At 40.8% G+C, this 17,500-nt stretch overlaps 1 protein-coding gene across 4 annotated transcripts in view; it reads left to right on the plus strand.

Moving 5' to 3' along the window:
- The window catches only part of LOC138860105 (uncharacterized), a 23,408-nt gene extending 7,664 nt beyond the window's left edge, over positions 1 to 15,744 (plus strand). For 2 of the 4 annotated variants that reach the window (XM_070116992.1, XM_070116994.1), the window contains exons 3-5: positions 66 to 803; positions 2,016 to 2,765; positions 10,056 to 15,744. In XM_070116992.1, the coding sequence (XP_069973093.1) occupies positions 66 to 803; positions 2,016 to 2,765; positions 10,056 to 10,885 (2,318 nt within the window). In that variant the 3' untranslated portion in view covers positions 10,886 to 15,744. The remainder of the gene's footprint in view (positions 1 to 65; positions 804 to 2,015; positions 2,766 to 10,055) is intronic. The other 2 variants (XM_070116993.1, XM_070116995.1) reach the window with 1 other exon arrangement.
- The last annotated feature ends 1,756 nt before the right edge of the window (positions 15,745 to 17,500 follow it).

Genomic DNA, 17,500 nt, shown 5'->3' on the forward strand with positions numbered 1-17,500 from the left:
CTTAATCATCATTTCTTACGAATTCATTTCTGAATCATATTTCTTTTCTCTCTTGTATTCCGCAGCTGTATCAGAAGGTCGGAATTCGACAGCCGAGTTGTGTCCCAAGGACACTCCCTGGGGACCGGAGGCCTTCGATGACTCCTCCTGCAAGGAAACGAGGGCATCAAGTCCATGCAGTGGTCGAGGAACCTGTACATGTGGACAGTGCAGCTGCGATTCAACCCCTAACCACCTGGAGATTATTAGTGGGCAGTTCTGCGAATGCACCAACTTCCTCTGCGATCGACACAATGGACTTCTCTGTTCGGGACCCGACCATGGCGAATGCATCTGCAATAGGTGTCGGTGCAAACCTGGGTGGACAGGAGAAGCCTGCGAGTGTGAGGAAAGCGTAGAGAATTGCAGAAACCCTGAGACTGGAGAAATCTGTTCAAACCAAGGCATATGCGAGTGCAACATGTGTAGATGCAGCGCCTCAGCGGGTGGGAGGTATTCTGGCAAGTGGTGTGAGGACTGTCCAACCTGTAGAGGCAGCTGTCTTGAGTACAAATCTTGCGTTCAATGCCAGGCATTTGGCACAGGAGATTTAAGCGAGGATGAGTGTATGCAAGAGTGCAAGCTATTCAACTCCACAATGGTGCAAGTTGCCAGAGAAGAAACAGAAGAAGAACGTTTATGCACCTTCTTTGACGAAAATGAATGCCGCTTCTACTTTGTTTACGGCTATGACGAAGATAGAAATCCGATTGTACGAGTGCAGGAAACCCTCGACTGCCCTCCGACCTTTGGTGCTGGAGCAGGTAAAATGACCTTGAACACGATTGGGTTGCGTATGGAGCTGATGCTAGTATCTTAGTATGCATCTTATAGCTGAATAAGAAAGTTTAGATCTGTCTGAAGTTTAGTGTATAAAGGAGAACTCACCAAAACATTTGGGAAATGTGTAACTTGCTGAATATGAATACCCATGTCGTAATTTGACGTTGTGGTTCCTTCATTTATCAGGAAACAAGCGAGAAACAGAAGGCACAGTAGCCAGGGGGGAACGGTAGTTTGAGTAGTAATGTGTAGAGCACCCAGGGGGCCCCTTTTGGAAGAGGGGATGAAAGGTTTGACCAACGTAGGTCCAAAACGATACTGGCCTGGCTGCCTTACAAAGGTCTATTGAATGACAGGTAGTATGCATGCATGGCGTGTCTAATACTAAATAATACATTGTGTATAATTACATGTACGTGTCACTGCGCGCGATACATGGTGAATGCAAAGCATAAGTATGTATTCAATGATTGCACGACGGCAATGGTAGAAGTGACACTACCACAAGAATTCTGAATTTCATTAAGTCAGATCATAGTACCACTTCACTGGTACCCTGCAGTTTTGAATACCTTTTATGAATGAACATAAAACAATACAAAATCTAATGAGTAGTTCAAAATGTGATGAACTTGATACAATATGTTATTAAAGATGCCTTTTTTCCCATCTATGCATCACTTACAGATGATTCTACCTCATAGCAGAGTACTGTACAGCTTTGAAAATTCTTTATTTCAATGATCACAAAACAACCAAGTGATTGGAATTTTAAAAGAATAAACAAACATGAAAAGGGAATGATGATTAGACAAATCGAGAGTATTTTTTTTTTCATTTGCTCTTGTAATGAGGCAATAACGTACTTTGTAAATTGATGACTGAAAAGTTGAATAATTTGAGGGTGACGGTCATCTTATGACTGACTTACTGTGGTGATCATTTAGAATACAGAGGTGCTAGTCACCAATATTGCTTTCACTCATTCATTCTCAACATTCAAAAGCTTCTTCACAATAATAATAATAACACCCAACCAACCCTTTTGATTCTACTATTCATGTATCTTTTTGTTTGTCTGTTTCCTACACATAGTTCCCTTCTCTTCAAGACGTCTTAGGTTGCCAGCTATGCAAAGAACATCAACCATAGAGATGACTACCAACACCTAATCAAAATTCTTCTCAATGCAGGATCCACAGCTGTATCAGAACGTCGGGATTCGACAGCCGAGTTGTGTCCCAAGGACACTCCCTGGGGACCGGAGGCCTTCGATGACTCCTCCTGCAAGGAAACGAGGGCATCAAGTCCATGCAGTGGTCGAGGAACCTGTGCATGTGGACAGTGCAGCTGCGATTCAACCCCTAACCACCTGGAGATTATTAGTGGGCAGTTCTGCGAATGCACCAACTTCCTCTGCGATCGGCACAATGGACTTCTCTGTTCGGGACCCGACCATGGCGAATGCATCTGCAATAGGTGTCGGTGCAAACCTGGGTGGACAGGAGAAGCCTGCGAGTGTGAGGAAAGCGTGGAGAATTGCAGAAACCCTGTGACTGGAGAAATCTGTTCAAACCAAGGCATATGCGAGTGCAACATGTGTAGATGCAGTGCCTCAGCGGGTGGGAGGTATTCTGGCAAGTGGTGTGAGGACTGTCCAACCTGTAGAGGCAGCTGTCTTGAGTACAAATCTTGCGTTCAATGCCAGGCATTTGGCACGGGAGATTTAAGCGAGGATGAGTGTATGCAAGAGTGCAAGCTATTCAACTCCACAATGGTGCAAGTTGCCAGAGAAGAAATAGAAGAAGAACGTTTATGCACCTTCTTTGACGAAAATGACTGTCGCTTCACTTTTGTTTACGGCTATGACGACGAGAGAGACCCCGTTGTGCGAGTGAAGCAAACCCTTGAATGTCCACCGCCGAGTTTTGGAAGGGGAGCAGGTAATGATTTTTTCTCTATCACTGTCTCGCTATTTACCTGCTTATCAGTCTCTCTACATTCTTACTTTGTTTTCGACTAGCGGATGCAAACGGCAGTTGTTGACGAGTTTGCAATGTCATTTCTTGCATGCCTTTAGGTGGTGCCTAAGGCTTTATTTTACTTTTAGTTTGAACAACAAACAAGTTGTTTGCTTAAGCTGCAGATCCATTTATCTTTGTAATTATCTTATTATTGAACTTAGAGGTTAAGATATGGACATCACATTTTGGGCTGTGTATTATTCCTTCTTTGTGTTCAGTATTTTATTTTTCACATTTCTTTTGCATGGTTAAACTCTGTACATTTAGAGATTGTTCATTCTACCTGCCACTGAACTAATGAATGACATTCCTAACCATAATAGGGAATAGGAGTATATTGAAAAAAGTAAAGGGTGGATTATTTCTTTAAACGAGGTAAAGATGCACTTTATAAGTTGATGGTGATCTGATGATATGAGGTTGTTGATCATCCCTAGTGAGTATAAGTGCATTTCCCCCTTAATAAGAAAATGGTGCAGTGCCTCTTGATTGACTTTACCAATGCAACTAATCATCCCCTTTTATTTATAATACTGTCTTCATTAATTCAATTTTTTTCATTATCTACTTTTCTAAATATGTTGCTTGTATGACTTTCGCTTTACATTTTCAGCATTGAGTTGCTTTCTCTTTCTCTTAGGCTCATAACTGCAATTTTAGCCGTGTTGGGTGTTTAACTGAGTAGTATAGGGATATTAATAACAGTAAATATAACTGCTCACTCCTAGCTCTTTTTAAGGTAGATTCTGCAGCTGTATGTCTATTGTCTACACTCACTGGAAGATTCTTTAGAATTGTAGGGTCTACCAGAGCTCTAAGTTACCGATTATGACCATAGTTCTCCATCTCTGTCCACTTCTTAACCTCCTGTCTGTCCATTGACCACACCAGGGTTTCCACGTGAACAAATTGAAGTGTTCTAAGACTCAAAAAGTTAAATTTCTGATGCAGTTTGGGAGGCCATTGGCAATAGGTGACCATCCAAGAACTAGGAAGACCCGAATTTTGTTGGAGATGCTAGAGGCCATGGTCGTGGGTTACACAGCTTGCTTAGCTGATGACTGGGACATGTATATAACCTCGACATGTAGGACTAGGGCGGTGCTGAGGGACAAGGAATGCATATTGGGAACCTTCAAGATGATGTAGGCCATTTCCTAATTACCTCTTTCCTGCCAGCCAATCCCTGAGAGAAGTTATGGAGACGATCTCCAGGGTTCAGAGTGGTAAAGCATTGGGTTTTACAGGTCCTACGTGCTTAGCCTTGCACTGTTTTCCAGAGTGTATTTGTGTAGTGCTTACTCATTTCTGTGTTCAGGGCAATATAGGGTAAAATCTGTATAGCCCATTATTACAGCGCTGCACTTGTAGGAATTTATCATAAGAGAGAGACTCTTACAACTGTTGACGGTGGCGGCTTTTGCAGCATAACCAAGGTACGACAACAAAGACTTCGAAAACCAATTAAATGCACATGTGGACCTTTTCAGTTTGTTCTTTTCTACATTTGTGCCTTTTCATTTTTCCCTTATCCCAAATTTGGGCTTTTCATACCTTTAATGTCTTCTCATACATTTGGACCTTTTCAAATATCCCCCCCCCCCCACACACACACACGCACATTTAGGCCTTTTCAATTATTCCTTCTCCCACATTTGGGACTTTTACTTGCTTTTTTCCCCACATTTAGGCCTTTTCAATTTTCTTTTCTTACACATTTAAGCATTTTTATTTATTTCTTTTATTATCCACATGTAGACATTTTCAATTATTACTTTTCACATTTAGACCTTTTCAGTAATTTGTTTTCCCACATTTGGGCCTTTTAATGCTTTCTTTCCCTTCATTTGAGCCTTTTCAATTCTTTGCTTCTCCCACATTGAGGCCTTTTCAAATCTTTCAATTCTTCTTAATTTCTATTTTGTTTTTCATCCACATATAGGCCTTTTAATTACTTTCCTTCCCTACATTTGGGCCTTTTAAATACTTTCTTCCCCACATTTGGGTCTTTTCAGTTTCTGCTCTTCCATTAGTTTGTGTCGGGAAAGAGTGGTAATTGTTGTGCAATCTTTTATGTCTTGATACACTTTTTTTCTTGTACACAAACATGGCTATACAATTACTAAACCCTTTCTCACCTGTAACTATTTTCCGAGATGTGGGAAGGGACAGTGAGGCCTCGCTAACCCAGGTACAAAAATAGAACACAATTTAGCAGTCTTTGATATTCTATTACAAAATTTCTCTGGATCTAAAAAAACCGTTTTGGTTGTTTTATTTATTTATTTATTGTAAATAGATAAAACCTAAACAATGGACCGTTTTTTTGTTTTGTTATTGCTATGGACGCCATGGGGATATTGTTACACTGCTTTGTGGTGGTTCATTCAGTTCGCACAATAATGGAGACTAAACCGAATTTTATATTAATTGTACAGTGAATTTAGCACCAGTGTCTATTCCATAATGGAAATCGTAGAGTACAAAAACGTAGGATAAGTGTCCAGATGCCTAATATAGGTTTTTGCGTTTTGAAGGAGCCTATGGTAGTCAAAAGGTAAATTAAAGCAGTTATGTGTCCATAATTGAATGATGCAGCTTTTGAGTTAGAATCACTGTGCAGCTGTTGATTGTATCCTTATCAGTTCTCTGTTCTTATGGAAGCTGCTTGCATAGTTTAGATAAATCGTAGGAGGTTGTGTGATTTCATGACAGATGAATACATCAGAATTAGTCGTCGCGAGTGCTAGTCAGAGATTTGCAGTGTAGAGGTGTTATTTAGGGAATGTCTTCTGTCTCTCCATTAATTTTACTTTATTACTGTTCAGAAAAATAGCTATTGGTAAGCTCCATTGTGAAGTAATCCTTAATCTGATATGTATAAGCTAGAAATAATTATCTCAGTGTATCGGACTTAGGAGTGAATCAGAGGCAACTTAGTGTCTGGAAGTCTTGTATATAGGGGTCTGTTGTAGAAGGCGACCTCTTTATACTATGTGGCAGAGGGGGATCCTCAAGATATCCATAGTATGTGTTCAAGCTTGGATTAAAAAAATATAAGATATTCCTTTTGACAAAGGCTTTGAGTTGAGATACCTAGATGAAGATCAGAAAGCAGAGGAAGGCAAGGAAGAGCAGACATGAAGATGGAGAGAAATACAGCCAATAAGAGGACGAGAAGACGATGCCGGTAGAACACCAGCCAGGGAAAGGAAGACCAGGACGAGGAAGCCTGGGCCAAGTGAAGGATGACCTCAACTTACCACTGGACACCTCGATGTGGAAGTCTAGAAGTAGCCAAGAAAGAGCACAAAGGGAAGTAATGGCCAGCTAGGTAGAACCAGATAAATTATTTACCCCGCGAGGATGACTTATTCATGGTGCCTTAAGGGTGAATATAAAGTGTTTGAGCGAACAAGGCCGCTTTATGGAGGGTTATCAATTTATCTGATCTTAACCCTTTATAGCAATGCTCATGTAGAATACTCCTAATAACTGTCTGCGCTGAGCATCCCACTTTCTGTTTCACTGCCCCATGGGTGGGTTGGGACTTGTACTGCATTCTACCCCTCATACTGCTCTCAAGATGTTTGTATTATTTTGTGAAGTGTTTATTTATCTGTGTGATGTACTCAATAAAGAGTCCAAACTGTATATCCTGTCATTGCTCCACTAGACTTGTAGGAGTCTATTGTAACAAGCGAGAGGCTCATACATGCAGATATCTAACTTCTTTCCTGTGAATTAAGGGGTCAGGCAGGGCTTTGTTCTCCTACAGTTTTCGATAGACTATATGAACACTTGGCTCGACAATGATCTCTCCCACCGGGATATCTCCTTTAATAACAGTCCTGGATGGAATAAGGGACTGCCCAGGACCTTGTAGCCTGTGGAAATCAAATCTGAAGAGGAAAAGATGGGCTTTGGACCCTTATAGCTTGAAACATATGGATACAGCAAAGAACCCCCTCGTTCTTAAGTCTCCCCTGATTCAATGAGGTAAAGGTGCACTTGATAATTGGAGATCATTGATGACAAATTCACAAGCTGGTGATGACTGATAACAAATTCATAGACTGGTGATGATAAGTTCACAGGGTGGTGATGACTGATAAAATATTCATAGCCTAGTAATTATAATTTTACAAGCTGGTGACGACTAATGCCAAATTCATAGACTGTTGATGATACATGACTGGTTAACAGTTTGGTAATGAATGACGACAAGGATTGGTAATGATCATTGATAGTTTCACGACCTGGTGATGCCAGGTGATGGGATGACAGGTTCACAGATGAGGATGACTGATGGAAGGTTCACAACCTGGGGATGACTGCTTATAAGATTTCAGATTCGCAGTCTGATGGTGACTGATAAGTCCAATAGCTGGGTGATGATCAATGACATGTTCATAACCTGTGTATGATAATTCGCAAGCAAACAGCTTCGTGAATGACGACAGGTTCCTAACTTGGTGGGAAAAGGTGGAGTATGAAGGCTATCATAAATTTTACCCACATTAAAGCACAGGATCGAGAGAGAGAAGAGGGGAAAGGGAGGGAGGAAGGGAGGGTGAGAGAGAGAGAGAGAGAGGTTACTGCCTCTACAACCGTCATTGAGAGAGAGAGAAACCGTTTGGCAAGCTATAAAAGTCTCTGGTATCGCATGGGGAAGTGAATGTTATCTAACGGTCGCATGTCATGGCTAGCAGTGGCTGTTTAATAGCATTCAATGGATCAAGGGCAGTGGTGGTTTCTACACCATTACTACAATCACTACACAAAGACTACAACCCTAGAGAGCAACATCTCATTACCAACATCCTGGGAAGTCAAGGCATGACATTTGCTGACTCAAGCTTAGAAAAATAGTCATAGAGGAGAAAAGAGATATTACAGACAAGGAGATATGGACTAAGTTTTCCTATTGTGTAGAAGCATAAACTAAATGATATGTATACTAGAGAGAGTTAGAAGGCCACTTAAGAGTACAAAGGATGACATAACGTATCAGAAGCTAAAAGTTGAAATAAAATAAATTTGGGAGAGAGAGAGAGTGGGGGGTAAGTGGAGAAAGAGAAAGGGGGTGGGGGAAGGAGGGAGAGAGAAAATGATAGAGAGTAAGAGAGAGTTTGGGTAGAAAAGTTTCACAAAAGCTAAAAGATGAAATAGAAGGGGTATGGTGAGAGAGAAAGAGTGGGGGGGAGAGGGGGAAGAGGGAGAGAGAAAATGATAATAAAGACAGAGTTTGGGTAGAAAAGTTTTGTAAAAATACCTTAGAAATATAGAGCTGAGTTGAGGCTAAAGCAGGGCAAAACAAGACTAGAAAAAGAATACTTGGATGAATAACAAATTAGAGGAGAACATAGAACAATATCTGACCAGAAAAAATGGAGATTCATGACAAAAATTAATTGATGCAGAACAATGAGTCCAGTTCTGCGAATGCACCAACTTCCTCTGCGATCGACACAATGGACTTCTCTGTTCGGGACCCGACCATGGCGAATGCATCTGCAATAGGTGTCGGTGCAAACCTGGGTGGACAGGAGAAGCCTGCGAGTGTGAGGACAGCGTGGAGAATTGCAGGAACCCTGAGACTGGAGAAATCTGTTCAAACCAAGGCATATGCGAGTGCAACAGGTGTAGATGCAGTGCCTCAGCGGGTGGGAGGTATTCTGGCAAGTGGTGTGAGGACTGTCCAACCTGTAGAGGCAGCTGTCTTGAGTACAAATCTTGCGTTCAATGCCAGGCATTTGGCACAGGAGATTTAAGCAAGGATGAGTGTATGCAAGAGTGCAAGCTATTCAACTCCACAATGGTGCAAGTTGCCAGAGAAGAAACAGAAGAAGAACGTTTATGCACCTTCTTTGACGAAAATGAATGCCGCTTCTACTTTGTTTACGGCTATGACGAAGATAGAAATCCGATTGTACGAGTGCAGGAAACCCTCGACTGCCCTCCGACCTTTGGTGCTGGAGCAGGTAAAATGACCTTGAACACGATTGGGTTGCGTATGGAGCTGATGCTAGTATCTTAGTATGCATATTAAAGCTGAATAAGAAAGTTTAGATCTGTCTGAAGTTTAGTGCATAAAGGAGAACTCATCAAAACATTTGGGAAATGTGTAACTCGCTGAATATGAATACCCATGTCGTAATTTGACGTTGTGGTTCCTTCATATATTAGGAAACAAGCGAGAAACAGAAGGCACAGTAGCCAGAGGGGAACGGTAGTTTGAGTAGTAATGTGTAGAGCACCCAGGGGGCCCCTTTTGGAAGAGGGGATGAAAGGTTTGACCAACGTAGGTCCAAAACGATACTGGCCTGGCTGCCTTACAAAGGTCTATTAAATGACAGGTAGTATGCATGCATGGCGTGTCTAATACTAAATAATACATTGTGTATAATTACATGTACAAGTGTCACTGCGCGCGATACATGGTGAATGCAAAGCATAAGTATGTATTTAATGATTGCACGACGGCAATGGTAGAAGTGACACTACCACAAGAATTTTGAATTTCATTAAGTCAGATCATAGTACCACTTCACTGGTACCCTGCAGTTTTGAATACCTTTTATGAATGAACATAAAACAATACAAAATCTAATGAGTAGTTCAAAATGTGATGAACTTGATACAATATGTTATTAAAGATGCCTTTTTTCCCATCTATGCATCACTTACAGATGATTCTACCTCATAGCAGAGTACTGTACAGCTTTGAAAATTCTTTATTTCAATGATCACAAAACAACCAAGTGATTGGAATTTTAAAAGAATAAACAAACATGAAAAGGGAATGATAATTAGACAAATCGAGAGTATTTATTTTTTTTCATTTGCTCTTGTAATGAGGCAATAACGTACTTTGTAAATTGATGACTGAAAAGTTGAATAATTTGAGGGTGACGGTCATCTTATGACTGACTTACTGTGGTGATCATTTAGAATACAGAGGTGCTAGTCACCAATATTGCTTTCACTCATTCATTCTCAACATTCAAAAGCTTCTTCACAATAATAATAATAACACCCAACCAACCCTTTTGATTCTACTATTCATGTATCTTTTTGTTTGTCTGTTTCCTACACATAGTTCCCTTTTCTTCAAGACGTCTTAGGTTGCCAGCTAAGCCGATGATGCAAAGAACATCAACCATAGAGATGACTACCAACACCTAATCAAAATTCTTCTCAATGCAGGATCCACAGCTGTATCAGAACGTCGGGATTCGACAGCCGAGTTGTGTCCCAAGGACACTCCCTGGGGACCGGAGGCCTTCGATGACTCCTCCTGCAAGGAAACGAGGGCATCGAGTCCATGCAGTGGTCGAGGAACCTGTGCATGTGGACAGTGCAGCTGCGATTCAACCCCCAACCACCTGGAGATTATCAGTGGGCAGTTCTGCGAATGCACCAACTTCCTCTGCGATCGACACAATGGACTTCTCTGTTCGGGACCCGACCATGGCGAATGCATCTGCAATAGGTGTCGGTGCAAACCTGGGTGGACAGGAGAAGCCTGCGAGTGTGAGGAAAGCGTGGAGAATTGCAGGAACCCTGAGACTGGAGAAATCTGTTCAAACCAAGGCATATGCGAGTGCAACATGTGTAGATGCAGCGCCTCAGCGGGTGGGAGGTATTCTGGCAAGTGGTGTGAGGACTGTCCAACCTGTAGAGGCAGCTGTCTTGAGTACAAATCTTGCGTTCAATGCCAGGCATTTGGCACGGGAGATTTAAGCGAGGATGAGTGTATGCAAGAGTGCAAGCTATTCAACTCCACAATGGTGCAAGTTGCCAGAGAAGAAATAGAAGAAGAACGTTTATGCACCTTCTTTGACGAAAATGACTGTCGCTTCACTTTTGTTTACGGCTATGACGACGAGAGAGACCCCGTTGTGCGAGTGAAGCAAACCCTTGAATGTCCACCGCCGAGTTTTGGAAGGGGAACAGGTAATGATTTTTTCTCTATCACTGTCTCGCTATTTACCTGCTTATCAGTCTCTCTACATTCTTACTTTGTTTTCGACTAGCGGATGCAAACGGCAGTTGTTGACGAGTTTGCAATGTCATTTCTTGCATGCCTTTAGGTGGTGCCTAAGGCTTTATTTTACTTTTAGTTTGAACAACAAACAAGTTGTTTGCTTAAGCTGCAGATCCATTTATCTTTGTAATTATCTTATTATTGAACTTAGAGGTTAAGATATGGACATCACATTTTGGGCTGTGTATTTTTCCTTCTTTGTGTTCAGTATTTTATTTTTCATATTTCTTTTGCATGGTTAAACTCTGTAAATTTAGAGATGGTTCATTCTACCTGCCACTGAACTAATGAATGACATTCCTAACCATAATAGGGAATAGGAGTATATTGAAAAAAGTAAAGGGTGGATTATTTTTTTAAACGAGGTAAAGATGCACTTTATAAGTTGATGGTGATCTGATGATATGAGGTTGTTGATCATCCCTAGTGAGTATAAGTGCATTTCCCCCTTAATAAGAAAATGGTGCAGTGCCTCTTGATTGACTTTACCAATGCAACTAATCATCCCCTTTTATTTATAATACTGTCTTCATTAGTTAAATTTTTTCATTATCCACTTTTCTAAATATGTTGCTTGTATGACTTTCGCTTTACATTTTCAGCATTGAGTTGCTTTCTCTTTCTCTTAGGCTCATAACTGCAATTTTAGCCGTGTTGGGTGTTTAACTGAGTAGTATAGGGATATTAATAACAGTAAATATAACTGCTCACTCCTAGCTCTTTTTAAGGTAGATTCTGCAGCTGTATGTCTATTGTCTACACTCACTGGAAGATTCTTTAGAATTGTAGGGTCTACCAGAGCTCTAAGTTACCGATTATGACCATAGTTCTCCATCTAGGTCCACTTCTTAACCTCCTGTCTGTCCATTGACCACACCAGGGTTTCCACGTGAACAAATTGAAGTGTTCTAAGACTCAAAAAGTTAAATTTCTGATGCAGTTTGGGAGGCCATTGGCAATAGGTGACCATCCAAGAACTAGGAAGACCCGAATTTTGTTGAAGATACTAGAGGCCATGGTTGTGGGTTACACAGCTTGCTTAGCTGATGACTGGGACATGTATATAACTTCGACATGTAGGACTAGGGCGGTGCTGAGGGACAAGGAATGCATATTGGGAACCTTCAAGATGTAGGCCATTTCCTAATTACCCCTTTCCTGCCAGCCAATCCCTGAGAGAAGTTATGGAGACGATCTCCAGGGTTCAGAGTGGTAAAGCATTGGGTTTTACAGGTCCTACGTGCTTAGCCTTGCACTGTTTTCCAGAGTGTATTTGTGTAGTGCTTACTCATTTCTGTGTTCAGGGCAATATAGGGTAAAATCTGTATAGTCCATTATTACAGCGCTGCACTTGTAGGAATTTATCATAAGAGAGAGACTCTTACAACTGTTGACGGTGGCGGCTTTTGCAGCATAACCAAGGTACGACAACAAAGACTTCGAAAACCACTTAAATGCACATGTGGACCTTTTCAGTTTGTTCTTTTCTACATTTGTGCCTTTTCATTTTTCCCTTATCCCAAATTTGGGCTTTTCATACCTTTAATGTCTTCTCATACATTTGGACCTTTTCAAATATCCCCCCCCCCCCACACACACACGCTCATTTAGGCCTTTTCAATTATTCCTTCTCCCACATTTGGGACTTTTACTTGCTTTTTTCCCCACATTTAGGCCTTTTCAATTTTCTTTTCTTACACATTTAAGCCTTTTTATTTATTTCTTTTATTATCCACATGTAGACATCTTCAATTCTTACTTTTCACATTTAGGCCTTTTCAGTAATTTGTTTTCCCACATTTGGGCCTTTTAATGCTTTCTTTTCCCTCATTTGAGCCTTTTCAATTCTTTGCTTCTCCCACATTGAGGCCTTTTCAAATCTTTCAATTCTTCTTAATTTCTATTCTTGTTTTTCATCCACATATAGGCCTTTTAATTACTTTCCTTCCCTACATTTAGGCCTTTTAAATACTTTCTTCCCCACATTTGGGTCTTTTTAGTTTCTGCTCTTCCATTAGTTTGTGTCGGGAAAGAGTGGTAATTGTTGTGGAATCTTTTATGTCTTGATACACTTTTTTTCTTGTACACAAACATGGCTATACAATTACTTAACCCTTCCTCACCTGTAACTATTTTCCGAGATGTAGGAAGGGACAGTGAGGCCTCGCTAACCCAGGTACAAAAATAGAACACAATTTAGCAGTCTTTGATATTCTATTACAAAATTTTTCTGGATCTAAAAAAAACCGTTTTGGTTGTTTTATTTATTTATTTATTGTAAATAGATAAAACCTAAACAATGGACCGTTTTTTTGTTGTTATTGCTATGGACACCATGGGGATATTGTTACACTGCTTTGTGGTGGTTCATTCAGTTCGCACAATAATGGAGACTAAACCGAATTTTATGTTAATTGTACAGTGAATTTAGCACCAGTGTCTATTCCATATTGGAAATCGTAGAGTACAAAAACGTAGGATAAGTGTCCAGGTTACAAGATGCCTAATATAGGTTTTTGCGTTTTGAAGGAGCCTATGGTAGTCAAAAGGTACATTAAAGCAGTTATGTGTCCATAATTGAATGATGCAGCTTTTGGGTTAGAATCACTGTGCAGCTGTTGATTGTATCCTTATCAGTTCTCTGTTCTTATGGAAGCTGCTTGCATAGTTTAGATAAATCGTAGGAGGTTGTGTGATTTCATGACAGATGAATACATCAGAATTAGTCGTCGCGAGTGCTAGTCAGAGATTTGCAGTGTAGAGGTGTTATTTAGGGAATGTCTTCTGTCTCTCCATTAATTTTACGTTATTACTGTTCAGAAAAATAGCTATTGGTAAGCTCCATTGTGAAGTAATCCTTAATCTGATATGTATAAGCTAGAAATAATTACCTCGGTGTATCGGAGTGAATCAGAGACAACTTAGTGTCTGGAAGTCTTGTATATAGGGGTCTGTTGTAGAAGGCGACCTCTTTATACTATGTGGCAGAGGGGGATCCTCAAGATATCCATAGTATGTGTTCAAGCTTGGATTTAAAAAAAAAAAAAAAAGATATTCCTTTTGACAAAGGCTTTGAGTTGAGGTGCGCTAGGATGTATTGCAATGCTTATGTTGGTGGAGTGAAGTGCTGCACCAGTTAATTGGACTGCTACATCATTCCATGGATGCTTATGTGGCTAGTATCTATGTGAGAGTTACTATACAATCGTTATTTGTGAGTTTGTAGTTTCGCATGGATGGAGGTGACCAGGAAAAGGGTTTTCTAGAGGCCATTTAAATCCCAGTGTTCGAATGGCAGAACGAGAGTCTGTGTACATAAGTAAGGATGTTGGGTGGGCATTCATAGCAAATTCCAGTGTTTGGTTGGAGCAGTGGAACACGGCAGCTTCATGGTTACAGAATGGGTCTACAGATCCATATTTGTATATTATCAGATCGTTTGCTATAGGTCTGGAGTTTATGAAATCTGCTATTTGTTTGATATTTAGATTTTTTTTTTTTTTTTATTGGGAGGGAAGTGATGATCACATCAAAAGAAGGTTTGGCCCATGGTGGCCAGGGTTGGTAAGAGGGATGTCGCTTTTCGATTCCTTTGTGTATTATCTGGAGATTCCTCCTGCCTTCATGGCTTTGATGACATCCGTATGCCATCCAGAGTTTTCAAGAAGCTTTGTTCTTGGTTGCCCGCAAACATTGCCTCTTCCTCCATCGACAAGTCATGACAAGTGAAGGACTGGATGCAAATAATTTTATATCTTTTTATTGCATTTTTCTCTTATATGAGAAGATTGCTGTTACCTTCTCTCTTGCCAAACAAGAAACTTAAATTACAAAGTCTATGTTTTTCTTGACTATCTGAGATGGCTTGTAGTTTAAACAAGTTCTTCGGAAACACTACTAACATCTCCCTCTTCTATTTTCTCACTATCTTTGTTGAGAGAGAAAAAAAACTAATACTTGAAAAAAGTCTCTAATGTTACACACTCACACTCCCTGACTCTGTTACCATTCTTTTCCCACATTGGCCCTAGTGTGTATGATCTTGGTTGAGCTACTTGCCAATGCATTCACCTTTATATGCCGAGGGAAGAGCATCGCCATAAGATCACCCATAAAACCCACTGATTTGCCATGTGGGTAGAGTGCCATTTACCAGGATGCGTATAGATCAGGATGAAGACTACAAGGACGTCTGGATGCCAAGACTCTGGATGGGGTCTACAAGGATGTGTAGAGGAGAAAGGTACATTGCTAAAAAATGACCTGGATATGAGGACGAGTGCACCTCCAAAGATACCTAGATGAAGATCAGAAAGCAGAGGAAGGCAAGGAAGAGCAGACATGAAGATGGAGAGAAATACAGCCAATTAGAGGACGAGAAGACGATGCCGGTAGAACAGCCAGGGAAAGGAAGACCAGGACGAGGAAGCCTGGGCCAAGTGAAGGATGACGTCAACTTACCATTGGACACCTCGATGTGGAAGTCTAGAAGTAGCCAAGAAAGAGCACAAAGGGAAGTAATGGCCAGCTAGGTAGAACCAGATAAATTATTCACCCCTCGAGGATGACATCCATAGTGCCTTAAGGGTGAATATAAAGTGTTTGAGCGAACAAGGCCGCTTTATGGAGGGTTATCAATTTATCTGATCTTAACCCTTTATAGCAATGCTCATGTAGAATACTTATAATAACTGTCTGAGCTGAGCATCCCACTTTCTGTTTCACTGCCCCATGGGTGGGTTGGGACTTGTACTGCATTCTACCCCTCATACTGCTCTCAAGATGTTTGTATTATTTTGTGAAGTGTTTATTTATCTGTGTGATTTACTCAATAAAGAGTCCAAACTGTATATCCTGTCATTGCTCCACTAGACTTGTAGGAGTCTTGTAACAAGCGAGAGGCTCATACATGCAGATATCTAACTTCTTTCCTGTGAATTAAGGGGTCAGGCAGGGCTTTGTTCTCTCTCCTACAGTTTTCGATAGACTATATGAACACTTGGCTCAACTATGATCTCTCCCACCGGGATATCTCCTTTAGTAATAGTCCAGAATGGAATAAGGGACTGCCCAGGACCTTGTAGCCTGTGGAAATCAAATCTGAAGGGGAAAAGATGGGCTTTGGACCCTTATAGCTTGAAACATATGGATACAGCAAAGAACCCTCTCGTTCTTACCTCTCCCCTGATTCAATGAGGTAAAGGTGCACTTGATAATTGGAGATCATTGATGACAAATTCACAAGCTGGTGATGACTGATAACAAATTCATAGACTGGTGATGATAAGTTCACAGGCTGGTGATGACTGTTAAAATATTCATAGCCTGGTAATTATAATTTTACAAGCTGGTGACGACTGATGACAAATTCATAGACTGGTGATTAGTTTGGTAATGATCATTGATAGTTTTACGACCTGGTGATGCCAGGTGATGGGATGACAGGTTCACAGATGAGGATGACTGATGGAAGGTTCACAACCTGGGGATGACTGCTTATAAGATTTCAGATTCGCAGTCTGATGGTGACTGATAAGTCCAATAGCTGGGTGATGATCAATGACATGTTCATAACCTGTGTATGATAATTGGCAAGCAAACAGCTTCGTGAATGACGACAGGTTCCTAACTTGGTGGGAAAAGGTGGAGTATGAAGGCTATCATAAATTTTACCCACATTAAAGCACAGGATTGAGAGAGAAAAGAGGGGAAAGGGAGAGAGGGAGGAAGGGAGGTTGAGAGAGAGAGAGAGGGGGGGGGGTTACTGCCTCTACAACCGTCACTGAGAGAGAGAGATAGAGAAACAGTTTGGCAAGCTATAAAAGTCTCTGGTATCGCATGGGGAAGTGAATGTTATCTAACGGTCGCATGTCATGGATAGCAGTGGCTGTTTAATAGCATTCAATGGATCAAGGGCAGTGGTGGTTTCTACACCATTACTACAATCACTACACAAAGACTACAACCCTAGAGAGAGCAACATCTCATTACCAACATCCTGGGAAGTCAAGGCATGACATTTGCTGACTCAAGCTTAGAAAAACAGTCATAGAGGAGAAAAGAGATATTACAGACAAGGAGATATGGACTAAGTTTTCCTATTGTGTAGAAGCATAAACTAAATGATATGTATACTAGAGAGAGTTAGAAGGACACTTAGGAGTACAAAGGATGACAAAACAAATCGGAAGCTAAAAGTTGAAATAAAATAAATTTGGGAGAGAGAGAGAGAGAGAGAGTGGGGGGGGGAAGAGAGGGAGAAAGGGGGATGGGGGAAGGAGGGAGGGAGAAAATGATAGAGAGTAAGAGAGAGTTTGGGTAGAAAAGTTTCACAAAAGCTAAAAGATAAAATAGAATGGATTTGGTGAGAGAAAGAGTGGGGAGGGAGGGAGAGAGAGGGGGGAAGAGGACAAAACAACACTAGAAAAAGAATACTTGATGAATAATAAATTGAAGGAGAACAAAGAACCACAAAAAAACATAGAACAATATATGATCAGAACAAAATGGAGATTCATGACAAAAATTAATTGATACAGAACAACAAGTCCAATACATACTGACCTTCGACTGAAATAATTAAAACAGCAAAAATTTCACTAAC

Source organism: Penaeus vannamei, chromosome 39 (assembly GCF_042767895.1).
Source record: "Penaeus vannamei isolate JL-2024 chromosome 39, ASM4276789v1, whole genome shotgun sequence".
NCBI lineage: Eukaryota > Metazoa > Arthropoda > Malacostraca > Decapoda > Penaeidae > Penaeus > Penaeus vannamei.